Source organism: Cololabis saira, chromosome 4 (assembly GCF_033807715.1).
Source record: "Cololabis saira isolate AMF1-May2022 chromosome 4, fColSai1.1, whole genome shotgun sequence".
NCBI lineage: Eukaryota > Metazoa > Chordata > Actinopteri > Beloniformes > Belonidae > Cololabis > Cololabis saira.
Window position 1 is genome coordinate 37777845 of NC_084590.1, and position 26577 is coordinate 37804421.

The window sequence follows — 26577 nt, forward strand, 5'->3', positions numbered from 1 at the left end:
TCTGTTTGAAATCAAGGGAGTAGGGGGATGGGGGAAGAGTTGCAGCTAGTTACACGTGTCTGTGGGCAGGGGAGGGAGTAATGGAGGCGACAGCTCTGAGGAAATAAAGCTGTTCCTTAGCCTGGTAGTCTGTGTTTTGATGGCACAGTATCTCCTCGCCAGTGGGACAACAGTGGAGTATATTTGGTGGCTGATCTCCATGCCGATGGCCCGTGTTCTTCTCTGCATGTGCTAAGCGTACAGAGTCCAAGTCTGGGAGTCTGTGCCACCTTTACCACCTGGGAGAAATCCTGTCTCTTTTACTGTACAGCCACTGTACCACATTTTGCAGCCCCGGCAGAGGCAGACCAGTCTGTCTCAGCTTCCTCGGAGAAAACATTCTCTGCAGGGCTTTTTTCCACCAATTTGGAGGTGTTTAGTGTCCGAGTCAGATCCATGGTAATATACATGCCAGGGAACCCTCTGTACCTATTCTCCACTGAGTGGGGAATGTATGACTCTCCTGTTCCTGCTGGACGCTAGGATGATGACATTTGTTTTGGTGGTGTTGAGGACCAGGTTGTTGTCTTTACACCACCTCACCAGATGTTGAACCTCTTGCCTGTACCAGGTGTATTTGTCCCTGATGAAGCTAAGGTATTGGAGGACACAGTCCACGCTGAAGAGGGTGAAGAGTGCCAAACTGAGCACACACCCCTATGGAGTGCCTTTGTTCTTGGTTATAATGTGGAGTTTTTTTGTCCAAGTAGCCATATTTCAACCACTTTTTAATAACATTTGAATTAACATTAAAGTTCAAAATAGGAGGTATTACTTTAGCAGTTTATCCGGTAAAGCTATTGCTAACTTTAGGGAGGTTTCATGGGTGGTAGAACATAGTAAAGCAGTTGAGGTCGTACCTCTGCAGATGTTGATTTCCTTGTCAGTAACACTGCAGATTTGCTGCACTCATCTTTAGATGCTGTTGTTCCTTTGAGAAAGAGGGTGTCTAACCATAGAAACTTAAAGGAGCTTGAGGCTCCTTTTAAGAAATGAGACTCTCTAGCACCACCCTTCACCACGACGGCCGTTGGGGGTACTGCAGCCAACAGTGAAGCCGGCACGGGAGAACGGGGAGAACGCACATGCAGCGTCATGTGACGTCACATCCACAGCCCAGCGCGGGAAATTCGGGACCGAATTGCAGCACATTTTGCAGCACACAGCCTGTTCAAGGCAAAGGAGAGATACACTAGAGCTCATTCTTTTTGGTTTGGAACGCTTCATCTGACATTATTACTAGAAAATTTAAAATGTATACGGATTTTTTTCATAAATCTTGCCACAATCCGGCCTCAAGCTCCTTTAACTCCCTGGTATAATTCACTTATTGGCATGCTGAAACAAAGTGCGTTAAATGGAAATGAGATCCACCAGGTCATGGTTCCATGACCTGGTGGATCTCACCTGGAAGGCTCCCTCCCGTGCTTGATTCTTCCTGCAGGATGGGCTCTTTGTTGCTTATCAAAGCGAGCAAAGAACAGGTTTAGGGTGCCGAGGAGATCTCTATCCTGACTAACCTGTATGTTGTTGCTTTTGTAGTCAGTCAGGGATTTGCCTGACAATACCGTGCCAATGCTGGGAGTGTTATTGCTTTCAGAGTGTCTCTATTTACTGCCTATTTATGCTTTTTGCTTCTTTGATGCCCTTTGTAAAGTTTTTTTCTGGACGTTTTATAGTCCAGGTTGTCCCCTGACTTGCAGGCGTTGTCCCTGCCTTTGAGCAGCGACTGTACATTTCCATTAAACCAGGGCTTCTGATTTGGAAACACGCTGGTGGTTTTGGTGGGCAGTATGGCTTCAGTACAAAAATGCATATAGTCCAGGACAGCAGAGCTGTAACCTTCCAAGTCAGATCCCTCAGAGAAAATATCCCAGTCTGTAGCGGCCTCCTCACTCCATACTTGCAAAGTCTTTGTGATGGGTCTGTTTCTGCACACTATTGGTCTGTAGGCTGGTGTCAGTAGCAGGGGATGTGATCTGAAAGGCCGAGGTGTGGGGGTGCGGGTTATCTCTTAGCCTAGCTAGTATGCCACCTTTCTTCCCGCGTTTCTGGAAGCAGTGTCGTTGCTGCCTATGATGCCTCAGAGGTGGGATAAGAATGCTGTCTCCAGAGCGGAGGATCTATGGCAGGATATTAAAGTCCGGTCTTTCGATTAAGTTATGTTGCCACTACTGTCTTGCCAGGATCTCAACTTGCCTCAATCACGACACATAAAACATATAAACCAAACAAAATAAGACAAAAAGACAGCGTACCGTGCCAGAAATTGTGAAAACAATGGTAGAAATTGTGCATCAGAAAAGGTTTACCACTCATTTGGTGCAATGTTACTCAATTTTGTAGTGTTATCAGGGATGCCACCAATTGCAATTTTTTTGGCTCATTTGGTTTTCTGATTTCTAAGAATTATAAATCAACCACAGAGTAGTATAGTCAACCGTTGAAAGGTGCTTTTGGCCATGTGTTCTACAACTTTATTTTGAGCCTCCTACTTTTTGTATGTATGTTGTTGTTTTGGTTAGGTTAAGGTCTATGTGGAAAACATCCACATCAAGGACCTGCTTTCTAGTTACTGCAACGTGATGCGTTTACTGGCTTGGATGAAGAAGAAAAAACAAACTCTGATCTACACTCACATTTATCAGCCAGTTCCAATTACCAGTTGATCAATCGGTGCATCAGTAACTATCATACGATAAATGTGCAGATGGAATGTAGAATAGTTAGCTCAAACAAACCCCAACAACATTCAGTTTGATTTGTTGTGGTTGGTGTTTTCATTTCAACTATTGCCCATTTTTCCTTTTCCTGAAGTGGAAACAGCAAAATATATCAAATTATCTGTAAAGCATAATATTTGTGGACTTTCAAAACTTACTTGCAAAAAGTGTTCTTATACACACTATTTGAAAAAGTCAAATCTGCAAGTCAGGTGTGTTTTTGCAATCTTCAGAGCAGTACCTTCAGAACCTTTCCATGCGTTCCACAAGTCCTCCACGCTGATGAACTGGTCATCGCCATGGAAGGTGTTGTGCTTAGCCTTCGGGTCATGGTAGTTAAGATCCTCTCTGAGGAACTGCAAGATAACAAAAACATGTGTTGCAACAATAAATATATCTAGTCAAGTAACACAAGCTAGGCTCAAAGCTTGTTTATTGCTTTTTGTTCAAATTATTTGCTTTACTGAATCCCCCAAAACAAGATTTGTTGTGGCGAAAGATTTATCACAGCAAGCCAATACTTAGCGGTCACCTTAGAGCAAAGGTTCCCCTTCTGTTTGTCCTATATATCATGTTAACATCATTGTAATCAATGTGCGTTCTCAACCACAATTTCCTTCCCCACCTACCAATGTCTTTTGTACTGATCTAGGTGCAGATGTCACTGTTGTTGAAACATAAGCCAGTTGAGGAGTCTTTTTGACTGAAGAACCTGTCATCTCTGTCTCAACAATGGCCACTTTTCAAAGTCACTTTTTTCCTCCCTCTTTCCTTTTTAATGCAATACTGAGAGAGTTCTCAATATTTATACATGTCCTGCAGCATATTACATGCTGATTACCTTACTGTATCACATGCTCTGCATCTATTGTATTTTTTTTCTCCAAAGCTAGCACCCCCACAAAAGCAGAGTCATGCAACATTGGTGAGAGACGGCGATAAGTCTTCTAGCCTTTATTTCTTGACAGATAGGTGTAGGAGGATTTAAGGCCAGTGTGGAGAGGTTGTGGAGATAAAATAACTGGAAGATTAACAGGACCTGGATAATGCAACCAAAGCATGACACTATTTGTTAAAAACCAGATGCACTCTGACTTAAAAATTCCCTCCGCTCTATATTTATTATAGTGCAACATCAAACAGGAACATTACCATAATTGGTAATTGCTAATATCTTAGAGTATAATTTTGAGCCTTTTTCCCCCCATAAAACTACCTTTATGCATGCTCTCTGTAGTATACTTGATTCTTTGCGTGCCAACTGCCTCTTCTAAAAACTAATAAGTTGTAATGACGGTTTTGCTTACTTTGGTCTACTCTAGACTAAGCCAGATGCCACAGATTGAGCAAAACCAAAATGAGGCTCCAGAGGTGGAATGAATTGCAGTTTAAATGAAGACTCAGGCTGTACTGAAAAATAAGCACCGTCTTAAGTCAGCCGTGGCGTCTGATAAGTAACAGACCTGACCTTTGACCTTCCTCATTACTTAGACGTGAAAGGACATAAATGACATAACAGTGTGCTTTCATAAAACTCCTGTGCAGAGAAAATCAACCTAAACTACACTTACTGAAAACATGCAACATGAATACTCACTGCAATCAGACTTAATAGAAATTTAGTTAATTATTTGACGAAAAAAGGGTCAGAGGAAAGACATGGTTCATATGCTCTTTCCCAGGTCAAACTCAAGCAATTTTCAAACACTTTAAATGTCCAGTTTTAAAATTTTCCAGCACTTTACCCAAGCGATGGTAAGTAATAAATGTATATGTGTACTCAAAATAATTGGTAGATTTTTAACTCAATATATAGATGGCATTATGTTCCAAAAAACTTTGTTTTGTAATAAAAAGAGGGATATGAAACTAAATGAAAATACACATCTTTTAAGTCATGAAATGTGTCATTTGTACATATTTAGACTTAACTTGCCAACAACACTTAATAATTTTCTGAAATTGATCAATTCAGGTTCTCTAAATCTAGAACTTCCCAGCAGTTTAAGATGGGCAAGAAGCTATTTTGCATTATTACAAAAAAAAATGTACACATGATCTTAAGAACATTAAAAATAAGACACCAGATACATTCTGTTAGACTCAGTCTTCCTGAAACAGTTTCATAGACAACGGTATCTCTCCAGCAAGTCCTAGGTCTACCTCGGGGTCATATCGTCCTCAAAAAAGAGGGACAAAATACTGACATCACCAAATCAGATGCCCCTTGCGGATCCCTTCTAACCTAGAAATCCTGTCCTCAACAGCTATCAACAAAATCGGTGAAAATATAAAACCCTGATAGAGTCCGACTCAAGTGCAACGATTCTCAATACCTTGAATTAATAAAATGTGCATTTTTCTGTTGTGAATGCACATAGTTTGCTGCTGTCGTTGAAAAGCTTCCAAGTTGCTGGGGCTGTGTAATTAATAGAATTTTAGTTGTGATCTCAATTTTGCCTTCCAACAGTCACAGAAACAATAAAATCAAGTAAAAACAATACTTTTGACACATTTTCTGTCTTGTTGTCTGAATGAACTATAAACAGTGGTACTATGAACAGACTCCACTTATCAATTGGCAAGTCCTTCCTCCTTTTCGTGTATATTATAAAATTATTTAAGTAATAGAGGCCATGCTGGGGTTTGCTGCCAAAAGCATTAAGAAATTATTCATGCAGTTATTCAGTTCATTTTTTTTTTAATCCTCAAATTAAATTTACCATGGAAAGTGAAACATGTTTGTTAAGTCTGATAAATGCAACAAAATAAGTCATTGGATAATGATTGAAAATAATAGTCAAAGTCAAGTGACCCTATCAATATTCCTATTGACACAACCAGTTTGTTTCACCTCCATAGCTCCTTTATTCCAACCCACTGTGCTGTGAGAATCAGATAAAAGGTGCAAACTGTTAGGGGCCTATCATTTCTTGAGAGGTATGATCAGAGGAGTAACAAGTGCTGGGTGAAATAACAATGCAGAAACGGCATAGTGTGGTTTGTGCTCGCTGAAGCGATGACGTATGTCTACTCTAGCAGAGAACCCTTGGCCGTAACCTCTGCCGCAGCCCGCGTCACACCTCTCCAGAAAAGTTACTACATGCCGTATAAACACAAACTGCAAGAAATCTGTCTGATCTGTCTGCATTTCCTCTGCCTATTTCTCACTAGAACATTTTCTCTGTTATTTATAAGCTGGGTGGAAAGGCAGATCAATGCAATGTCAGTAAATATTACTGTCACTCATCATTTATTAGTATCCATTCACATAAGATATGCTCCATTTGCTTTATTACCATATCTGAGCAATAGAAAAAAGTAAACAAGGAAACAGCACGGCAAGCTACAGCGCTAAAGAAAATACCCTGCACCGAACAAGCATAAACGACAACAATGACATATTGTAAGCCCGATATGTAGGCACTGTGCGTAGTTACTATCATAAATCATACTTAACAGGGGCACGAGAATGGCCGCAAACTCCATACAGAAAAATAAATCCATCCTCACAGACAGTAAGAGGTGGCCTTGAGGGCTGTCTACCAGGGGCATTCATGCTCTGCTGTCATAACACCTAAAATATACATTTAAAATAGTTTTCCATATTGGTTACAATTAGAAATAGACTTTCAGGTCATGCAGAGGTGCATGCAAGATCCAGGCATATTTTCATTTGAAGTTATTTCTTTGTTTCATATTTCTTTCATCAAATAATTCAACAATGCTGTGAAATACATATCTGTGATTTCAAGCACTTTCAAAACCATGATTACATGACATCTTAAATTCAGGTCTCTAAGGATTTCAAACACCCACATAGATGCCAAAAAGAACACTTGTATGCAAACAGTTTAAACACTAAGAAACTTAAAACTAAAGATCCTAAAAAGTTATATAGTATTTGACCACCTTAACAGCAAATCCTTTAACAGGACAAATGACAGGCGACTTGAGATATGGCAGCTTAAAACCTGACTTTTTAGGCTGATACTTACGCCGTCTGTCTCTATGACGTCCACATTGCCGTTGGCATCATCATCCATCTGCTTATGGATACTACCTATCGCCTCAAAGCTGAGAAAGGCATTCTCATCATTGCATAGGGGCTCATCGATCCGACAAAAGTCTGGTGGAAAAGCAGAGTTAGTCATATCAATAAACAAGTTTTAAAGAAAAAAAGAAAAAGATAATGCCATTTGTAATTTCTTCCATTCATGATCTGTAGGATTAAAGATTTTTTGAAAACAACAGATAAAAAAAAAAGAAAAAGTACAAATGAAGAAAAAATTCAAACACTTTTGCCAATATTTTTTGTACTATACACAACTGTAACAGATCGTGTGACGCCCAAAGGTTCTTGGCATTTAATCTTTTGAGAATTTTACACGATTGTCTGAAAAGTCCCCTGTGGAGTTGCCCTCATTGAACTACACTCTCTGAAATGAATGAACTTCAAAATCCCTCGGTCGCAAAGAAAGTATTGTTTATATAGAGAATTTCAACCCAATACAAAGTCACAATGAATGCACCATTCTGTCTTACTGCACCGGCCTGAAATACAGTAGTGAGCAAACATCCAAGGCCACCCATAGCCAATAGACAAATTTCTGGCCACAAACGTTTAGAACAAACAAGCTTAGAAACAAGCTGGTTCCACCTTACAAAACACACACAGTGTCAATATCCTCTCCATGAATTACACCATAAATGTTTATGAACACATAAAAAGAAAATATAGTGATATAGTGTTACACTAATTATTACATTCGATTTAACAAAGCCTGTTTTCTGGTGGTCTGTTTCTGGAAGAGACAAGAAAATAAATATCGATGGTCAAACTTTGTCAAAATAATAGAGCAGTGTAAGACCTTTGCACAGTACTGTCGATTGATAAATGTTATGCGTGCTTCATGGACTAAAAATATGCTTGTTTGAAGTCTATCCTATATATTTATATAATTATAGTATTTTAATATGATCATCATTAGTTTAGATATCACAATTCTGCTGTGTAAAAAAAAAAAAAAAAGAAAATCATTGAAGATTAGTGAAGAACTTCTGTAAGATGATATCAAGTATTCATAATTCAGAAATGCATGTTTGTGATGTGCCTATCTGCCCACTGCGTTTCCTCTAGAGTACTTCCTGAGGGATTACAGTACAAGCCCCCTACTGCAGATCACAGATAATGATGCCACTCCCATTAGAGAGGCAAACATTTTTTGGCACATACTTTAAACATTTACAGAAATGTGAAATGGCATGACAAGTTCCCGGTGAAAGAGTGCTTTTTAAACTTAATTATGATGCATTTAAAAAGACTAGAGGGTGCTATATATACAACCCCAAATCAGAAAAGCTCAGGATGATCGATTACTTATACTTTTATTTATTTGGAAAAGTATGAAGCCTAGATATTTCATATTTTTCTTTCATTGGTTAATGCGTGTCCATTTTAGAATTACAGGCCTGCAACAAATCTTTAAAACAGTTTAACCACTTTATAATGCAATCATTTCTTCTCACAAGACTTGAAAGGCATTGAGGCATTAAAGCATCACGCAATGAAACACTGCAGTTCTTCTTTCAACTCATTCTTGCTGTAAACACGTTTTATGCGCAACAGTACTGTGTTACTACATTCTCTATTGGAGGCAGGTCAGGGGTGTAGTAAAGCCAGTGTAGTATCCATACACTCATCTTCTTCAACCATACCTTGTTGAAAAATGCATAAGTATACCAGGAAAATATACTGTCTTGAAGGCAGCATGTGTTGCTGTAATATCTCAATGTCCTTTTCTTTGCTATGTAAAAAAGAAGCCTCATGTTAATCTGATCCAGGGAGGCGTTGATATTTCTATGCATTTGAGATACTAACAAAAGGCGCATCTGGGATGAAACGTGATACAGTGGAAAACTGTACTGTGGTCAGAAGATCCAGTATTTCGGACCCGTTTTCTGCAAAAAAAATGAGCCCTGTGAGCTCCTGGCCAAAGATTAAAAGGACCATCCAGACTGCTATCATCAACAAGTCCAGAAGCCGGGGGCTGTGATTGTTTGGAGTTATTTTAAAAGAAGCTTGGTTACTACAGAAGAGGACACAGGAACTGGACAACAAACCTCAACAAAGAATGTAGGAAGAATTTTTAAATATGAATTAACAATAATCGTATATAAAACAAATGAACAAATTTATCAGTTCATAGAGTCATCAAAATAACAAATTAAAGAACTGCTGCATACTTTTTTTTAAAGTTTGTATTTTCCTTATCATCTCAACTTTCTCTGATTTGTGGTTGTATTCTATTGAATTCATATGCAGTTACGCTTATTTGTGGTGAAATCAAGAAGGTTTAAGACATTATGTCACACACAATGTTGTCCTGTGTATTCTCACATTTCACCATCAAAAGAGGAAGAGAAAAGCGACGGAAACTGAGAATAATGAGCTTAACATGACACAATCACTTACATTTTGACTGGTTCTAAGGTTGGGTTTTACAAACGATCACAAACGCCATTTTCTAATCACAGTACCACAAAAAAGTGTGCTTGGTGTTAGTTTGTTATGGTTTGGTAGTGGGTGGGACTTCTTATGCATTTGATTAAAACTTGGGCCGATTATACTGAATCATTGATGAGGGTTGTAAGTGGTAAGAACTGGAAAGCACTGATATCTACAAGCCCACTTGTGGGAAATTTTTAGTATAAGTGTCACACAGTTCCACTTATGATTCTTTGAAAATAGAGTGTGATTTAGGAGAAGTGGGTTTTCCCAATTTGTTTTTTTTAAGATTGTTTTTTAATTGTGTTATATCTTTTCATGTAAGCATCATGTCATCATTGAACTTTCATGTTTAAATATAAAGAAAGAAAGAAAAACTTAGCCAGAAAGCTTCCCAGTGGCCAATGGCTTTCAACATTGATTGAAACATGTCGTAGCATTGTACAGCCTTACTTCCGTTTTCACAAATGGTCGAGTCAAGGTCCACAAATCTCTACTGATGTTGCTTCTTCATTACTCATGGTTACCCACATAACTGTGTATAATAAATTGAAGGAATTTAGATTTCATTCTGCTTAAATTTACTGCCCAATGTTCCCTTCCACTGATCAACTCAAATCAATCTGTGCTCGCTTTATTTATTCTAAGAACAAAATGTTTTGACAAGTAGGCTTACAGGTTTAGAGATAAAACAGAAAGTAAACAACGTAACTGATTAGTGTGTCAGAACTCTCTCAGCTTCGGTGAATTCTAAAGTTTAAGCTCTTAAATAGTTGCAAAATGTGCCTCAAGTGAAACCACTAAACTACAAACCAGAACACTTCAATGCACAATGTGAACTTCCGCATGGTGAAAAGTTAATTTTTGAACCACAGCTTGTCGCCTTTTCAGCAGTAGGGAACCTGCTAAGCCACATACCACAAAAGAAGCAACTCCCTCATTTTTCATGCTTGTAATAAAAAGTTACAATCTGTTACAAGTTTAGCACCTGCAACTTTCTCATACACCCAACATGACCCCCTTTTCTCATTTGGTTTGCAAACCTGCAGACACACGAGATAAGATATTTACATATCCGCCATTCTGTTAAAGAGCTTAAATTGCGTAAGCCATTGCATGTGCCTGCATGTAGCTGACAAATACACACGTTGACTTTCCCACCTCACAACCACAGATACTGTCTCCCAATTTCATTCCAGATATCCATCAAGCTTTGAACATATCAAGCATTTATCCTCTCTCACACTGTGGCCTCTTGAGACTTCAGGCAGTACTTGCTATGTTTGACGGGTATTTTAATTAATGTGTCCAAAGGGTTTTGGCAGTCTCCCAACAGCTCCCAACAACTATTAAACAAAACTGACAAAAAGGGATATCTAAACATGACAGCAATGAGTCTTTAACAAAAAAGGTACAGGATATGAATCCAAATGTGCTTTTTTTTTTAACCAACAGAACAGGCACAAATTGTTAGTAATCACTTTTAAAATCCATATTCATAACTACATTGGACTACAGGAACCTTTCCCAGGAACCAAAATCTTTTGGGAGGGAGGGGTGTCCCTTCTTCAGCCAGTCCATTTCCAACACAAGAGCAACAGCCTTTAAGTATCAGAGGATACATTTCACCCTTGGAAACTGCCCTTGTAGGGAGACAGTACTTTTAAAATTACCCAGAACTTCAGGGTGGGTGATTACAATGAACATTTCTGATTTGTGACGAATTCCTGCCATTCTTTTTTTTCCCACCATTCTGTCTTAGTAATCTCACTTTTAGTCTCCAGCTATAGTCATTCATGTAGGTTACTTCAAAGCCAAACCAAGCAACTCTCCAAAAAGGTAGAAGACATGCTAAACTTAACACACAAGGTTGCATTGTTCATTTGCCTTCAAATTAATAAACTATATAAGTATATCAACTATTGATTAAGTCAACATTTAGCACATACATCTATTCCGGCTGTCTCTTACAGCCACTGTCATATGCTCCATTAAACATTAGCTCAATTAGCCCTGGTTTGACAAGGAAGCATGTTCTAAGTTAGAGGACAGGGCTTAATAGCAAATGCCAACTACACTATTCTCAGCATGGCTACATTTAGTGCCTGCACGATCACAATGAACTGTAACACTCCACTTACTTATGGTATCTTTTCAATTCAGATTTAAAAAAATACATTTTTAAATAACATAATTATAGTTTAATTATTGATAACTTACCTGACACACCATTTTCCACAGTTTGGCTTTCAAGTGTATGTGAACTTTGTTTTTCAGTCACACTTTGTCCAATGAGGCAAAAACAAAATACCCACAAGGTCACAGATTTGTCGAGTTCCATGGCTGGTAATAAAAAAATAAATTAAAAAAAAGGGGGAGATAGAGAGGAGTCCACGTTAACAAATAAACACTAATTGATAATTATTCATACCATATTTGTTTATATGACAGCTTTTCCCAAGAGACATTGAGTATTTCGTCTGTATTGCAATTGAATTATTTTTTTCTTATTGTGTCATATGTTAAAGATGCCACAGTGAATTATCAAAACAACTAATAAATACCTATAAATACATATATATGATAATTAGACAAATAAATAAACAGTTCATGAATATGCTTGTCTATGTTACCCAAAAAGCAAGCGAGATGAAATTACTTGGCCAGCAGCTTTACACAAAACTAAATAAAATCGTTCATTAAATATTGAGACCAGATGTAAAAGTTATGTATCAGGAAAGAATCAAATAAAAGCAATAAATGGTTACAACATTTGGTTTAGTGTCGTTACATAAAGATCAGTTCTGAGGTGAATAACACCCTGTACCGCCGTTAGCTTGTTCACACAGAATAAGCTTTTACATCCTTGCTTTTCTGTTTAAATGTGTTTGCATCAGTTTAATCAACCACAGACACTTCAAGTGTAATAAATGAGTAAATAAGATCAAGTGACAGCAGCTAGCGGACTAGCTTCACTGCCACGGTGAATAATTAAAAAGAAAATGTAATATTTCCAAATGGTAAAGGATATTAAAGAAGCTCAACACCCTTTAGCCAGCGCTTCCTTGTTTCTTCAGGCGTCGATATGCTGAATGGTCTGTGTTGCATTAAGGCTGATTCATGGTTCCGCGTTAAATCGACGCAGAGGCTACGGCGTACGGTGCGCGTCGCTGCGTACCCTACGCCGTACCCTACGGCGTAACTCTGCGTCGATTTAACGCGGACCATAATATAGGCTTTAGCCACATCCCCCACAAACGTTGGTGTAGTTTCAGTGGATTTAACTGCTGATGTCTCTTAACAGGAAAATCCTACGTACCTGTCTCGCAGCAGAGCCCGCAGGTCCGTGTGTTCAGCTGCGTGTCAACATGCCAGCAGCAGCAGCGCTGGTCCCGCCGAGCTGAAGAGATCCAGCAGAGCCGCAGCGGCTCGTCTTGCTCTGCGGGGCGCTGCACCGGCCTCGCTGGGAGCCGGCCCCCCCTAGTGGCGGGAAGAGGCACTGCATGTGAGGCCACATGGCCGAAGCACGCCATCTAGTGGAAGTATTCAACCATGGCAGGGCCAATCATTTCTTTTTTCACTAGATATCTTAATTTGTGCAAAAAAAGGAGTAGGATTAAAGTCTCTATTAACTGCATCTGCTCTATATCTATGTATATATCTACTTACACACACACACACACACACACACACACACACACACACACACACACACACACACACACACACACACACACACATATATATATATATATATATATATATATATATATATATATATATATATATATATATATATATACCCATACATACGCATACACCCATACATACCTACATATATATATATGTATACCTACATATATATATGTATATATATATATACCGGTATATATATATATATATATATATATATATATACACCAATATATACACATGCATACATACACATATAATTAGCTGCCCATTTCTGTACATAAATATAAACAAATCTACCCATTCACCCAATAGTGTTATCTGTAGGCCCCTAAAAGCCGCTAAACCCCTTCCTCTTTGTACCTCGTGAAAAATGTTTTTATATTTGTTTTTAAACTGGTTAATGTTTGGACATTGTTTTATTTCTGAATCCATTCTGTTCCATAGTTTAACTCCACTGACTGATATAGAAAATCTTTTCATAGTTGTTTGTGTTCTGCAAGTCTTAAAATTTAGAGTACCCCTTAAATTATACTTCCCCTCTCTGTCATAAAACATTTCCTGTAAGTGAGATGGTAATAAGTTGTTCCTAGCTTTATACAGGAATTGTGCGGTTTGGAATTACACTATGTCAAAAAATTTGATTATTTTAGAATTGAAGAATGAGGAATTGGTGTGTTCACGAAAACCAGCCTTATGAATTATCCTTATTTCTTTACACTACAGTAGTATGACTTCATGCACGACATGACTCAGTTGTAACAGTAAAACAAGGTTTGAGCCAGGTCCTGCTCAAGGTTTCTTCCCTCCTAAAGGGGAGTTTTTCCTTGAACCTTTCCCTGTTTGAACTCCTCCCCTCTGGACGGCGCTACAGAGCACTGTAGGCCTACACCAAAACCTCCAGACACTTCTTCCCCCAACATTGCTCTGATGAACTCTCATCACTCACAGTCTCAGAGTAATCAACCAATGTGCAGTAATAATAATAATAATAATAATCATATACTGTAACAATGTTCTGGGTCTCTGGAAAGCGCCTAGAGACAACTTTTGTTGTATATATATCGCTATATAAATAAAATGTAATTGAATTGAACTGAATTAACAATGCACCTTTCAATAACAATGTCTACCTTATACTGCTGCACCTATCACTTTTTAAAATTGTATATATGTTAATAAAAGCCATTTGTTTATTTACTGTACAGTGAGCAAAAAACCCAGAGTCAAATCCCCTGTCTGGCATGTTCAAACTTGGCCAATAAACCTGATTCTGATTGCCACTGTTTGGCTTAAGGTTTTTCTCCCACTAGGGGAGTTTTTTTTACCTGCCACTGTTTATGTTATAATTGCTCGGGGGTTTATGTTATGGGTCTATGGAAAGCGCCTAGAGACAACTTCTGTTGTACTATACGCTATATAATAAAATTGAATTGAAAAGTTTAATTCAGGCAAGGGTTGGTACAGCAAAGGTATCCAAAAACATGAGGCAAGGTAAAAAAAACAAGCAAGATTGAAAGCTCCAAAAGACTATGACGAGAATTCTGGTAAGTGAACTGTGAAGAACAAGGAACTGGCAACAAGACAAGACACAGAGGGGAATATATACACAGACTGATTGGGGGTGATTGGACACAGGTGTGGGAGACACAATCAGGGATCAGGTGCACACAGACCAGGAACCTAACAGAGCCACAGGTGAGTACTACAAAATAAAACAGGAAGACCAGACATAAAACATGAGGGACAAAATAAAATACTACACCCAAAAAATGACAACTTCCTACACTTGTAAAAAAAAAGAAGAAGAAAGAAACGTAATTTTATCATCAAGGCAGTTAAATGTCAGGGATATTTATTTATCTGGTTCGTTAAGGAAGTACAGGAAAGGACAGGAATGATCTTACAGGTGGAGGCGACTGTTTTTCACTAGTTTTGCAGTTATCATCCCAACCAGGTGCAAAACTGAGCGTTTCAGGCGCTCGTTCGTACCTGCTGCCATCAGACTGCACAACAGCAGTGGGGACCACAGACTGTTACCACACTGAGTCCCCCTCACCCCCCTGACGCCCTCCTGACACTCACATTATCCCCCCCCCCCCCCCCCCCCCCACCGTTTTTCATTGTCTCTGCTGGACTTGGACTTGTATTTATAATAAGACTGCAACTGCACACTATTCAGTTATACTATATTAGTATAACACATTATTTATTATATTACTATGTTTACAGTGCACTTATTCAGTTTACAGTACACTTGTTCAGTTTCTTTTTTACTGTATTCTTTTTTATTTTTCATACTTATAATTTATCTTCATGGTTTATTTAGTCTGAGTTCATGTTGTCCTGAACATGTATCCGAGTTTGAGCTGCTATAACACCGGAATTTCCCCTCTGGGGATCAATAAAGGACTATCTTATCTTAACTTATCTTATCTTAATTAGCTAGGGCAATGTTCCTCAAAGCCAGTCCTCAATGGGCCACTGCCCTGCATGTTTTAGACATTTCCCTGTTTTAACACACCTGATTCGAATGAATCATTCAAAGTAATGAGCCATTCATTTGAATCAGCTGAGTCAAAGCAGGGAAATGTCTAAAACATGCAGGGCAGAAAAACCCTTGGGAGCTGGGAAATGAGGAACACTGGACTAAAGTCAGTGTCACCACTGGTAGCATGAGGTGATACATGGACCCTACAGAGGTTGCACAGACAGTCCAACTCCTCCAAGATGTCACATTAACTTAAGAGCATGAAGGAGATTCCAGAAGTCAGGCTGTTACTCTAGGAGAGCTGGACAGGGCTGTAGGACATCCTTAATCCATCAGCGGGAGCTGCTCCTTTGTGCAATGAGGAACAGGATTAGCACTATTAGAGCCCAAGAAAATGACCTCCAGCAGATCTATAGTGTTAATCTCTCTGACCAAACAATCAGAAACAGACTTCATAAAGTTGGCCTGAAGGGACAACATCCTCTAGTAGGCTACAATGTTTCTCAACCCTGGTCCTCGGGGCCAACTGTTCTGCATGTTTTAGATATTTCAGCACACCCTGATACAAATGACTGTGTCATTAACAGTCTTGTCCAGACCTCGATGACAAGCTGATGACAACCATTCATTTTTCACATGTGACATACATGAACAGGTCTGGAGAAGCCATGGAGAATGTTATGCTGGCTGTAACACTGTTTGGCATGACGGGTTTGGTGGTGGGTCAGTAATGGTCTGGGGAGGCAGATCCATGGAGGGATGCACAGACCTATACAAGCTACTACTGCACAATGACTGCCATTTACTGTAGCATCAGGATTAAATCCTTGGGTCCACTGTCAAACGGTATCCTAGTGCCGTGGGTCCTGAGTATCTTCTGGTGTACGACAATGCCCAGCCACATGTGGCAAGAGTATGAAAGCAGTTTCTGAAGGATAGAGGAATTGATACCATTGACTGGTCCCCACATTCGCCTGACGTAAATTCAATAGAAAACTTTTGGGGCGTCATGTTTCGCTCCATCTAATGCCACCAGGTTTCTCCTCAGACGGTCCAAATGCTCAGTGATGCCCTAGTCCACATCTGGGAGGAGAAAATCTGGACACCATCCATCGTTTTATAGGGGACATACCCCAATGTTGTCAAGCATGAAAACAAACACATGGAGGCCATTTGAACTACTGAGTACAGGTACCATTTTGAGGTTCTGCAATGAAATTCCTGCAACACCATCTAGTTTCACTTTGATTTTTTTGTGGTGTCTTTGAATTCAGCCCTCTGGAGGTTGGTCATTTTCATTTCCATCAAACCCCAGGTCACATCACTTCAATCATTATATCAGTAATATAATTTTAATTAAAAAAACTGTTTAATATTTAAACAAACAATGTAGAACTAATGAAACTTTTTATTGTATTGAAAAAGTAAAAATGCAATGTGGTGTTGCTATTGCGTCGGATTATCAGAATCATTACTGTTGAACTGAAAGACACCATTCCACTAAATCATATCCCTCATTTCCCAACTAAGTTTTATATTTCAAAATAAAAGTCAACCACTCTTGAAGAATCTTCACTTTACTTTGGCATACACATGTATTGTATGAGCAACCATAAGCATTGCAAATTACAAAAGTTGAAATTCCACATCATATAGGGCACTGTATATAAGTGAAGGCATCCATGAATGAAATACTGATACGAAAAATGTAGTTCTACTTAGAACATGGATGTGTACAGTAATTTGTCTGTTCATACTTGACTGACATCAACGCTCTCCAAGTACACAAAAGCTGTCATCATGGAAATATGTGGAAAAGGCCTTCATCCCACTCTAGTTCTTGAGTTGGATCTTCGTTGCGATCATCAGGTGGATTTGAGGTTGCACATTCAGTACGTAAGCCTTGAGTTTCTAGTCAGAAGGCTTTATCCTCAGAGGATGAAATAACCACGATCTCCCGACTTTTAAAATCCCATATGGCTGTCAGATGGAAGGCCATGTTGGAGAAGACCACTAAATACTCGAATAGAGCAAAAAATGTATAACCTGTCCACAAGAGAAACAGGAATATATTATACACCAAAGCTTTGGTCAACACTTGCATTTCCATTCATTGGACTAGCATATTTAGCATTTTCATTTAAATGATAGTTAATTCAGTTCAATTCAATTTTATTTATATAGCGTCTATTACAACATTAGTTGTCTATAGGCGCTGTCCAGAGACCCAGAAACATGACCCCCAAGATATTAGTAGTTTACATGCTTTAGAAGGTTTATTTTAATACTTACTTCCAGATTCACAGTAAATGTTGTGCTTCCAGAAAAAATATCCAGCAAAAGCACAGAAGCAAATGTTGAGAAGTGAGAAACGCACCTTCCAGTGATGAGACTTGACATCCTTCAAAAGGAGAATCGGTATTACTGAAATATACGTAATGCTTCAGGTGGCACAATGTCACTCTGAGACATTTTGTATGTAATATTTCTTACCTCAGGACATAGTGAATACTTCTTAATAGACTTCCACAGACGGCAGGTTATCAGCATGTGAATTAGAGAACTCACGATGAACAGGACAAAGCCTTCACTGTGCACGACTAAGGGTGAAAACAGACAGAGAGGAAATTTAGTTCAGTGAAGGGAATATTGTAAGTTAAAATGATATGGAAGAAGGAAAAAAATTACATTTGCGTTCACTTTTATTTCTTTGGCGATAATATGAGCCCATCAAATTTTTAAGTTTTGTTTTGTTTATATTAAGTTTGCTAACATACATCCATTTTTCAGATTTCAGACTTCTGACCTGAAATAATTGATACCAGAAAAGAGTAAAGCTTTTGTCACATTAAACTGTTGCTATTCTTTCTCACAACACTGAATTGAGAATACGAAGCAATGTGTTGTTTTGTCTCATTCTCCCTAAAAACACGAGGGGATTTTTGTTGGAATTTTCATTTAAAAATTATAAAAACACTCTCTTTTTGGGACAAATATGGATTGCAGGTAGCGCCTGTACCTTCCTCTTCCTCAGTCATGCCTTTGTAATGTGTGCAGAATGTGGTTTTGCATAGTGTTTCCAGTGTCTCCAGGTACGATGTAATCTTGAAGGCAGGTCAATCTCATCAATTCTGCTATCAGATAAGTTTAAATAAGTACTGTCAAAATGTAAAACCCTGGACAAACAGACCCTGACTTTTGGACTTACCGCCAATAACCCTAGACGAGGTGTGTCAAACTCAAAGCCCCCGGGGCCAAATCTGGCACTCATTTTATTTGGCTCGTGGGAACATGTAACTATAATTCTGTACTTATAATACAATTCTATACTGTTTTAGAGACACACATGGACCATAACTACAAGTCCCACAATATCTCTTGATTTCACCAACTGCTTCATGATGGTATCTAAAAAATGAATGACAGTATATTGAATGAAATCCTTCTCTGCAACAGTTTTAGTGGATGATGGATTAGAAACTAAAATGTCCAAGAAAACCTATGAAGCCTATGAAGCAGTTTAAAGAGAGATGGGATGTAAATCGTGTTTCTGCCCAGCGGAGACTAGCCTGTATGTGCTAACTTTACCCTTCAACAATAACAAGCACATTTCTTTAGTAAAGATGTATCTGTCAAGTGTCTGCCACACTTCTATGTAACAATTTTACATTATTAATTGTTTAATGCAGAGGAAGTGATGTACACTGTTGCCCATGAAGCCGGAATAAAACTATTTTTTCCACTTCTTGTGAAACGATCGCACTGGTTCCAACCTTGACTTCTACAGGTTTAAATACGTCCAGAAGAAAAAAATAGCCAAATCCTTCCTAATCTGTTTTATAGTAAGATTATTCTTAAACGCTTTAACCTTTTTTTTCTACGCTTTCGATGACAAAGTGGAGATCCTCTGCCATCCTAATTCACTCTATATCCTAAAACACTCTTATAGATAGTTTTGTTCGTAATCAGCATTACAATCAAAGGATGACAGCTGGAGAGACATGAAATGAAATACCTTAGGTTCATACTGTCTGTAAAGAAATGCAATCAAGAAAAACTAAGTGCTGAAATCACTGTAATCCTAAAAAGCTTCAATAGGAGTTAGCTTTAAGTCTTTTCCTGGTGCACTTGCTTTCTTTTAAGATTTGTAAATTACCGTGAGCTGAATGACCAAGAACCTACTGTATACCACCATGTTTCATTTTTTTTCCTTATACCATTCCATCCTGACTTTTTCCTCTTTTGTTGAGTTTGTAATTTGAGACAAAACCAAAGGGAATCAATCCATTGGCTTGCCTTACATCGTTCTTTCTTTTACCGAATGGTCAAGAATGATTTAAAGCCTATACAACTATTTGCTACAAATAACCAGAGTCCACATGCTCTTTACTTTGAAAATGTATACAGGGTATGAATGAGCAATAATGTATAGTGTTGTAAGGCACAAGAGACAAAGGTGTGAACAAAAATTGTATTACTCACGATATGTCTCACTGGATGACACGTAAGTGAGGAGCAAGAGGCCAAGGTTCTCAGAAATGGAAAAGGCCAGGTTCAAGCAGCTGAGAGGACTTTCTGGGAACTTGGTGGCAAATCGTGTCTTGTAAAATCTGAAGTAGGTAAAGGCCACCAGCAGCCGCGGGGCTGAATGCAATCCGATGCAGAATCGCCATATGTGGCACTCAGGGCTTAGGCTTATTGAGGCACTAATAGATGGCAGGTAATTAGGAACCTAAAAACAAATGGTATGGACAACGTTTTAGTTTCAAAATAATATAACGCTGCAAATGAAGCTTAAATTATAAACAATGAAAATAGATTATAACAAAAGGTGGGGTTCATAATTTAAGAATATCTGTAAGAAACATCTGTAAAGTTATATAAAGTCACTCAAATTGTTTTTGACTGTACCTGGCAATGTGTACCAGTAGCATCTTCAAAATGAAAAACAGAAGATATGAAGACACAAGTTATTAGTCCCAGCAGTGGCAGACACACAGTAGCCAGGACACAGGCGCCAAAGGAAAACCTGATGACCAGAGGCCTCTCATGCCCCAATACACTAGAACCTTGGAGCATCTTCACCTGCAAAACAGAAAATGTCTGACTATTAGGTCGCACCAGCTTGCAAAGATGCCCACAGACAGACAGTAATGATAATAAACTCACCTGGTATTTACAACGTCGGTCAGAAAAGGACAGTGCGCATGACAGATACAGCCCGGGTGTCAATATTCATTCTCAGGTTGTTTGGCATGTCTGGCATTTGATGGATACCCATCTTCTTATTTTTCATAATTCACTCACTTTCTAATGACGTCACCATCAAAAATCAGCCAACCATTTACTGTTAAAATCAGAGATCATCTTCTGAGCCGTAAAATGACGCTGCCAACGACATTCTTTGTTCCTCGATGAGCCGAAATATTCCCAAGATGGTGTAATAAAGCCAGGAATCACACAGCCACGCTAAAATCTTCCGACGTGTCCACACCCACGATGCTTCATCTTCCTCTCCCCGCAGATGACACCAGGCCCGTGGATGAGACAGGAGACGGGATGGAAGGAGAAGGGCTGAAGCACAGGCGAACAAAACGTGGCAAAATACAGACTGTCAAAATGATATACGTAACACACACACAATTATGTCTGAATAAGTGATGAAAAGAAGCCCGAGGAAGGAAAAACAGCACGTATAATAGAAGCGCTCTCCGTAGTGCTGAAAGAAAGAGTCATATGATGGCGTGCCTGCACGCCGTTAAGCCTGAATTATGGTCTGCGTTAAATCGACGCAGAGGGCACGCGGCGACGTGCAAAGTACGTTGCGCGTCGCCCCGTACCCCATGGCGTAGGCTCTGCGTTGGTGTAACGCGGGACCATAAATCAGCCTTTAAACGTGCGGACGCTGTGTTTGCGCTGCCAGAGCGCTCGGTGGGCTTTTGCAGGACTTAGGCGACCTCACAATTGTCCACCGTTTCGTTCAGTCATCTGGTTTATTATTTTTACTCACGACAACCGTTTCAGCAAAGTACATTGGTCCTTATTGGATCCATATCATTTTCTTCAGCAAAATGAAACCGACTTTCTTTTTCTTTTTTCTGTGCTTCTGTGTCATTCCAAGTAAGTTTATACTCTTTTTTATTTTCTGTTTAACTTATATTGAATATTAGCTTAAAAAGCGGTCAGTTGTCTGCAGTCTGTATACATTGTTTTGATGTGAAAAAGCAAACAATTTTGAGTAAAAAAAGGCAGAAAAGCACAGTGACACGTGGTTACATAAAGCTGTCTTTTTATTTCAGCACTTATCTGATTACATTTTTATTAATGTACTTTTTGTTAAAGTTGAATACATAAAAATGTTTGTTCTCTCAGAATTTCATACCACACAAACTGTTGTCAGCGATCCACAATTGTGTGAGCATTTGTTAGGGGATTTGGCTCTTGTTATAATCCCTGGACATTTTGAAATCATTCAGAGGCTTTGTTTAAACGTTTCAGGGTTAACATCTGGCCTGGTCAAATCAAGCTGAAATAGAATAAGAATTATCTTTGTCTCATTTAAAAAAAGAAAGAAATCACACTACATTGTTGTAACTAAATACAGAACTAGCATGCATAATTCCCCCATATTACATTAAATCAGAAATTACATTTATATTCTAGCAGCACTGTCAGTGCTGTCAGTCTGTTTTCATTGTCAGAAAAGGATTGAGCTCACTCGTTAAGGTCATTTTGAGACTCATATTTTGGGTTGTTCAGTTAAGTATCAATCGAAAAATGTTACATTCCACATATACAGGTTTAACAGAGAAGGTACACACGTCAGATTTGCCCAAACTCTGTTAGAGTTATTTATTTGGGCAGTCAGGTCTTCTATCCATTTCGCTCCCAAAAACCTGTGATGGAAATTTCCTGTGTGAGTACAGTCAGGTCACACTGTGTCGGTGCAGTTTGGGTTTAATTGTCTGACCCAGCAGCATCAATGCTGTTTTGAGAACTGCATATTATTTTGTCTGAAGAGCACTGAGCTCTGTTCTGCACAACTGCTGTACTGATGACTCTGTGTCACTGCCGCATTGAAACCTGAGATGTACGTTTTGACCCTTTTGCATGCAAAAGATAATTCAATAATTAACTTCGAGCCATATTGCCAAGTCTTTATTTAAGAGTGATATTATATTATTTTAGTCTTATTCAGGTATTGCAGTCCCTAGTGGTTAAAATGTGTTTCTAAAGAGGTATTAGATAATATTTTCCACAACACCACCATCTGTTATGCATTCACATTTTGTATCACGTCTCCTTTCCTTCCCACCCCGGCAGCATCCCTTGCAACTACTCTATTGTGCATGCATCATACAACATGGATAATTATTTTCATGAATACCTTGTTTAATTTTTCTGTCTGTGTTCCAGCCTGGTGTGCTCATGCAAAATATGCTCAGAAGCTCCTGACGGATTTAATGACCAACTACACGAGTGCACTGAGACCTGTGGGGGACACAAAGACCATCCTGAATGTGACTCTACAAGTCACGCTGTCACAAATCATCGATATGGTATAACACCACAGTGTACGCAAGTCAGCCAAGGTTTCTTTTACACATTTAATGCCAATACTTTTCACAATGTTCATTTTGTCTTATAGGATGAACGAAACCAAATTTTGACAGCATATTTATGGATACGGCAGGTTTGGTTTGATGCACACCTCAAATGGAGCAAAGATGATTACGATGGACTCGATACCATCCGTATACCTGGCAGTTATGTATGGAGACCTGATATAGTTCTATATAACAGGTAGGTCACACAAGTTAATTGTTCATTTATTCTCTCCCTCATGTTGAAGCTGAAAATTCCTCATAGCCATTATTCATTGGCGCCTCCAGGCCTCTTATCTAGTTTTTGGACCACATTAGCAATATGTATGATACTTAAGCTTGTAGTCTTAAACTGTAATTCTGCATTTAAGAAATGGAGAAAGATTGTACCGCCCCTCCTCCACTCTAGTTGCAGTTTAGGTAAAACCTTGTTTTCACTTTGTGCACACACACAGTTACACAGACATACACACCTGCTCACTCACCTACATACTCACTCCACAGTTTTGGGGGACAGATAATCGCAGTAGCCTAGTTTTGATTCAGTTTTAGAGACCTGAAATGGTTGCTGTTTGTGTCTCTGCCTGTTCTGTATCTGTTCGTTTATTTTCTCTCTTGCATATTCCAAAGGCCTGTGTGCCCGTTGTGTGTTTTCCTGTGTTTCTCTCGTTTCAGATTTGCAGCAGATGTCACCCCTGAACGGATTAAGGAGATTAAAATGCATACTGTATATATGCTATAGGTTTCACCAAACTTGGTATTAACCATTAATATATATGCAGAAAAGGTATAAAAAAAAGAAAAAATAAATGGAGAAAGCATCTCCTAAGTAGCTGTGCAGGAAATAATTAGTTTCATTGCTATCGCTCTCATAATAGTTTGATTATGATCATTTAAAATACTCATACTGGCTTCCGACATGTTCAAAATATTAACATTTTGGGCTGCTGGGCGGCACAGTGGTTAAAGCAAGAGGCCCATGTACTGAGGCTACAGTTCTCGTGCAGCAGTCGCAGGTTCCCTTTGCTGCATGTCGTCCCCCATTCTCTGTTTCTACCCCCTTCCTGTCTACACTTCAAATAAAGGCCACTAAAGTCCTATATAATATATAATAGATAGATTTAATGCTGAGGAATTAGTGCAGGACTAAAAATCCACCAACCCATTTTTTTTGTCTCAAATCTTTTCCAACTACTTAGCTTCATTACAACTGCAAATCTTTGAATTTGAGCTGTGTTGCTTTAATTTACATTTTGTAGACATGTTGTCTTTCTTTACCAGTGCAGACGATCGTTTCACCGGCGCCATGGACACCAATGTAGTGATTAGACATGATGGTCAGATGATGTGGGATTCGCCAGTTATCACCAAGAGCTCGTGCAAGGTGGATGTTTCTTTCTTCCCATTTGACGGCCAACAGTGCAGGTTCACCTACGGCTCTTGGACCTACAATGGCAACCAGCTTGACATCCTGAATGCCATGGAGAGTGCTGACCTGGCTGACCTGGTGGATAATGTGGAGTGGGAGGTGCTCGGCATGCCTGCTAAAAAGAGCGTTGTTCAGTACGGCTGCTGTGCCGACCCCTACCCAGATGTGACTTACACACTTAACCTCAAGAGAAGAGCTTCTTTCTACGTTTTCAACCTGCTTATACCATGTGTGATGATCTCTTTCCTGGCTCCGCTGGGCTTCTATCTGCCTGCCGACTCCGGAGAGAAGGTTTCTTTGGGTGTCACCGTAATGTTGGCACTCACTGTCTTTCAGCTTTTGGTTGCAGAGATCATGCCACCATCAGAGAATGTACCACTTATAGGTGAGGGTAATAAACAGAGGTCAAATTCCAATTTGTGCTTTTACTCTTTTAATTTGTCTTTTATGATTTGAATCCTCAGGAAAATATTACATTGCAACAATGACCATGATCACAGCCTCTACTGCTCTGACCATCTTCATCATGAATATCCACCACTGTGGACCAGATGCAAAGCCCATTCCCAAGTGGGCCAAAAAAGTCATTCTGCAGTACATGGCCAGGATGTGCTTTGTGTATGAGGTTGGTGAGAACTGCATGTCACCACAGCCAGAGAAGCATGATACTCCACTTGCAAAGAACTGCACCATGAATGGACAGGCAGGACCAAGCAGAGAGGACCAAGTCCTCAAAATGGAGAAAGGACAGGAGACAGGGGACTGCATCACCACAGAGGAGAAAGAAGACATGGATCAGATGACAAGCCCGATAGGCTCTGTTGGGGGAAACCTGATTGGCCATTATGGTGCTTGGAAGAATGATAATTTACTGAGCATGGAAAGTCAAGATTCAGATGGTCCAAGGAGATGTAGGAAGGGAGGAGTAAGTGATGGAGAGAGAAAAGATGGAGAAATATTTAGCAACACACACAGCTTGGAGGGGCTGCTGCATAACATTGAATATATCGCCAACTGTTACAGAGATCAGAGGGCCACTCAGAAAAGGACTGGAGAGTGGAAGAAAGTGGCCAAAGTTCTAGATCGCTTCTTTATGTGGTTATTTTTCATCATGGTGTTCTTCATGAGCCTCCTCATCATGGGTAAAGCTGTCTAACTGCAGTCAAACTCTGTAGCCTACTTGTTTTATCCCAAAATGTAGTAGTAGCCACATGTTCACACCTCAATTATTTTTGTAATCCATTTATTGAACTCGTGTTGTTTCTACAAGTTAAATGAAATATATGACACAATTGTTTCTGGTTTATGTCATTGACAATTTTTGCAGGAATACTGCATAAAATGTATTATATTAGTCTGTTAAAATAGTTGAAAGTAGTTTCTTATTCTGGTATTTGACATGTATTCAGTTTTTCTTTTGTCTTTCAATAATAAAATAATTATCACTTTCTGTGAAGAATTTCCAAAATTGTTATTTTTGTTTTACTTTTTATTCATGGACTGAGCAACAATAAAAAAATAAACAAACACTTATGGTATACACCACTGCCACAAATAAGATATCATTATAAATTTGAAGGAAAAAAGCATCTTAGTAGCTGTATAAAATGTACATCCCAAAAAGTATTATGCTGGAACAGAATAAAAATAGAACAAAGCCATAAATACAAAATATGTGTGCTGATCTGGTCGTTTCCTGAAACAGAGCTAATATTTAGATCTTTGAGTAATGTTGAATCATTTGCAGATATTGAATCTTTCTTCTTCATTTTATTTTTTTAGCAATTGCAAAAGTACATCGGGCCGATTCATTCTGACCTTTCAATACAGAGGGTGGTTCACTTTTTTATTTTACACCTAATTATAGCAGATGTCAAACGGTTGAAAAAATATATATATATAATTATTTTTCAACTTGCAGTTTGCTCGTACATGCAGATTTGTTAAGAACATAAAGCTCCTGTCAGTTTGACTCATTTCCCTGTATTTTTAGTTGATGCACACAAACACGAGTCAAGCTATATGTGAAAAGTTGCCAATGATTATTCTTTTTACATATCTTTTTAAAAGATCCAGTGACAAAAAGAAAA

At 38.9% G+C, this 26577-nt stretch overlaps 3 protein-coding genes across 12 annotated transcripts in view; 1 reads left to right on the forward strand and 2 right to left on the reverse strand.

Annotated features, from left to right (window-relative positions):
• Positions 1-12722, reverse strand: part of stim1a (stromal interaction molecule 1a) — a 32073-nt gene extending 19351 nt beyond the window's left edge. For all 10 annotated transcript variants that reach the window (XR_009782504.1, XM_061719680.1, XM_061719678.1 and 7 more), the window contains exons 1-4: positions 12590-12722; positions 11491-11613; positions 6761-6891; positions 3004-3118 (exon numbers count right to left, since the gene is read on the reverse strand). Coding sequence is in view for 9 of the 10 variants with exons in the window: in XM_061719680.1 (XP_061575664.1) it covers positions 3004-3118; positions 6761-6891; positions 11491-11611 (367 nt within the window). In the remaining variant the exon portion in view is untranslated. The remainder of the gene's footprint in view (positions 1-3003; positions 3119-6760; positions 6892-11490; positions 11614-12589) is intronic.
• Positions 12723-17052: 4330 nt separating this feature from the next.
• LOC133442423 (post-GPI attachment to proteins factor 2-like) lies at positions 17053-21026 on the reverse strand. Its single transcript, XM_061720415.1, has 6 exons — positions 20624-21026; positions 20366-20539; positions 19937-20186; positions 17948-18054; positions 17747-17855; positions 17053-17500 (listed from the first exon to the last, which is right to left on the reverse strand). Exons 2-6 carry the CDS (start codon positions 20531-20533, stop codon positions 17370-17372), a joined length of 765 nt encoding a protein of 254 aa, XP_061576399.1. The 5' UTR covers positions 20534-20539; positions 20624-21026; the 3' UTR covers positions 17053-17369.
• A 220-nt stretch (positions 21027-21246) lies between these two features.
• chrna10a (cholinergic receptor, nicotinic, alpha 10a) lies at positions 21247-25769 on the forward strand. Its single transcript, XM_061720416.1, has 5 exons — positions 21247-21574; positions 22871-23013; positions 23103-23257; positions 24340-24872; positions 24952-25769. The coding sequence occupies exons 1-5, from the start codon at positions 21526-21528 to the stop codon at positions 25641-25643; spliced, it is 1572 nt and encodes a 523-aa protein (XP_061576400.1). The 5' UTR covers positions 21247-21525; the 3' UTR covers positions 25644-25769.
• The last annotated feature ends 808 nt before the right edge of the window (positions 25770-26577 follow it).

Bases quoted from the DNA above. Each gene is read 5' to 3' on its own strand.
- LOC133442423 (XM_061720415.1), bottom strand. From the start codon at position 20,533: ATGCTCCAAGGTTCTAGTGTATTGGGGCATGAGAGGCCTCTGGTCATC. The intron at 20,187-20,365 runs GTACAGTCAAAA...ATTTGTTTTTAG, and splicing joins CTACTGGTACACATTGCCAG to GTTCCTAATTACCTGCCATC. The intron at 18,055-19,936 runs GTGAGTAATACA...TTTCACCCTTAG, and splicing joins GTCATCCAGTGAGACATATC to TCGTGCACAGTGAAGGCTTT.
- chrna10a (XM_061720416.1), top strand. From the start codon at position 21,526: ATGAAACCGACTTTCTTTTTCTTTTTTCTGTGCTTCTGTGTCATTCCA. The intron at 21,575-22,870 runs GTAAGTTTATAC...TCTGTGTTCCAG, and splicing joins GTGCTTCTGTGTCATTCCAA to CCTGGTGTGCTCATGCAAAA. The intron at 23,258-24,339 runs GTAGGTCACACA...TTTCTTTACCAG, and splicing joins GATATAGTTCTATATAACAG to TGCAGACGATCGTTTCACCG.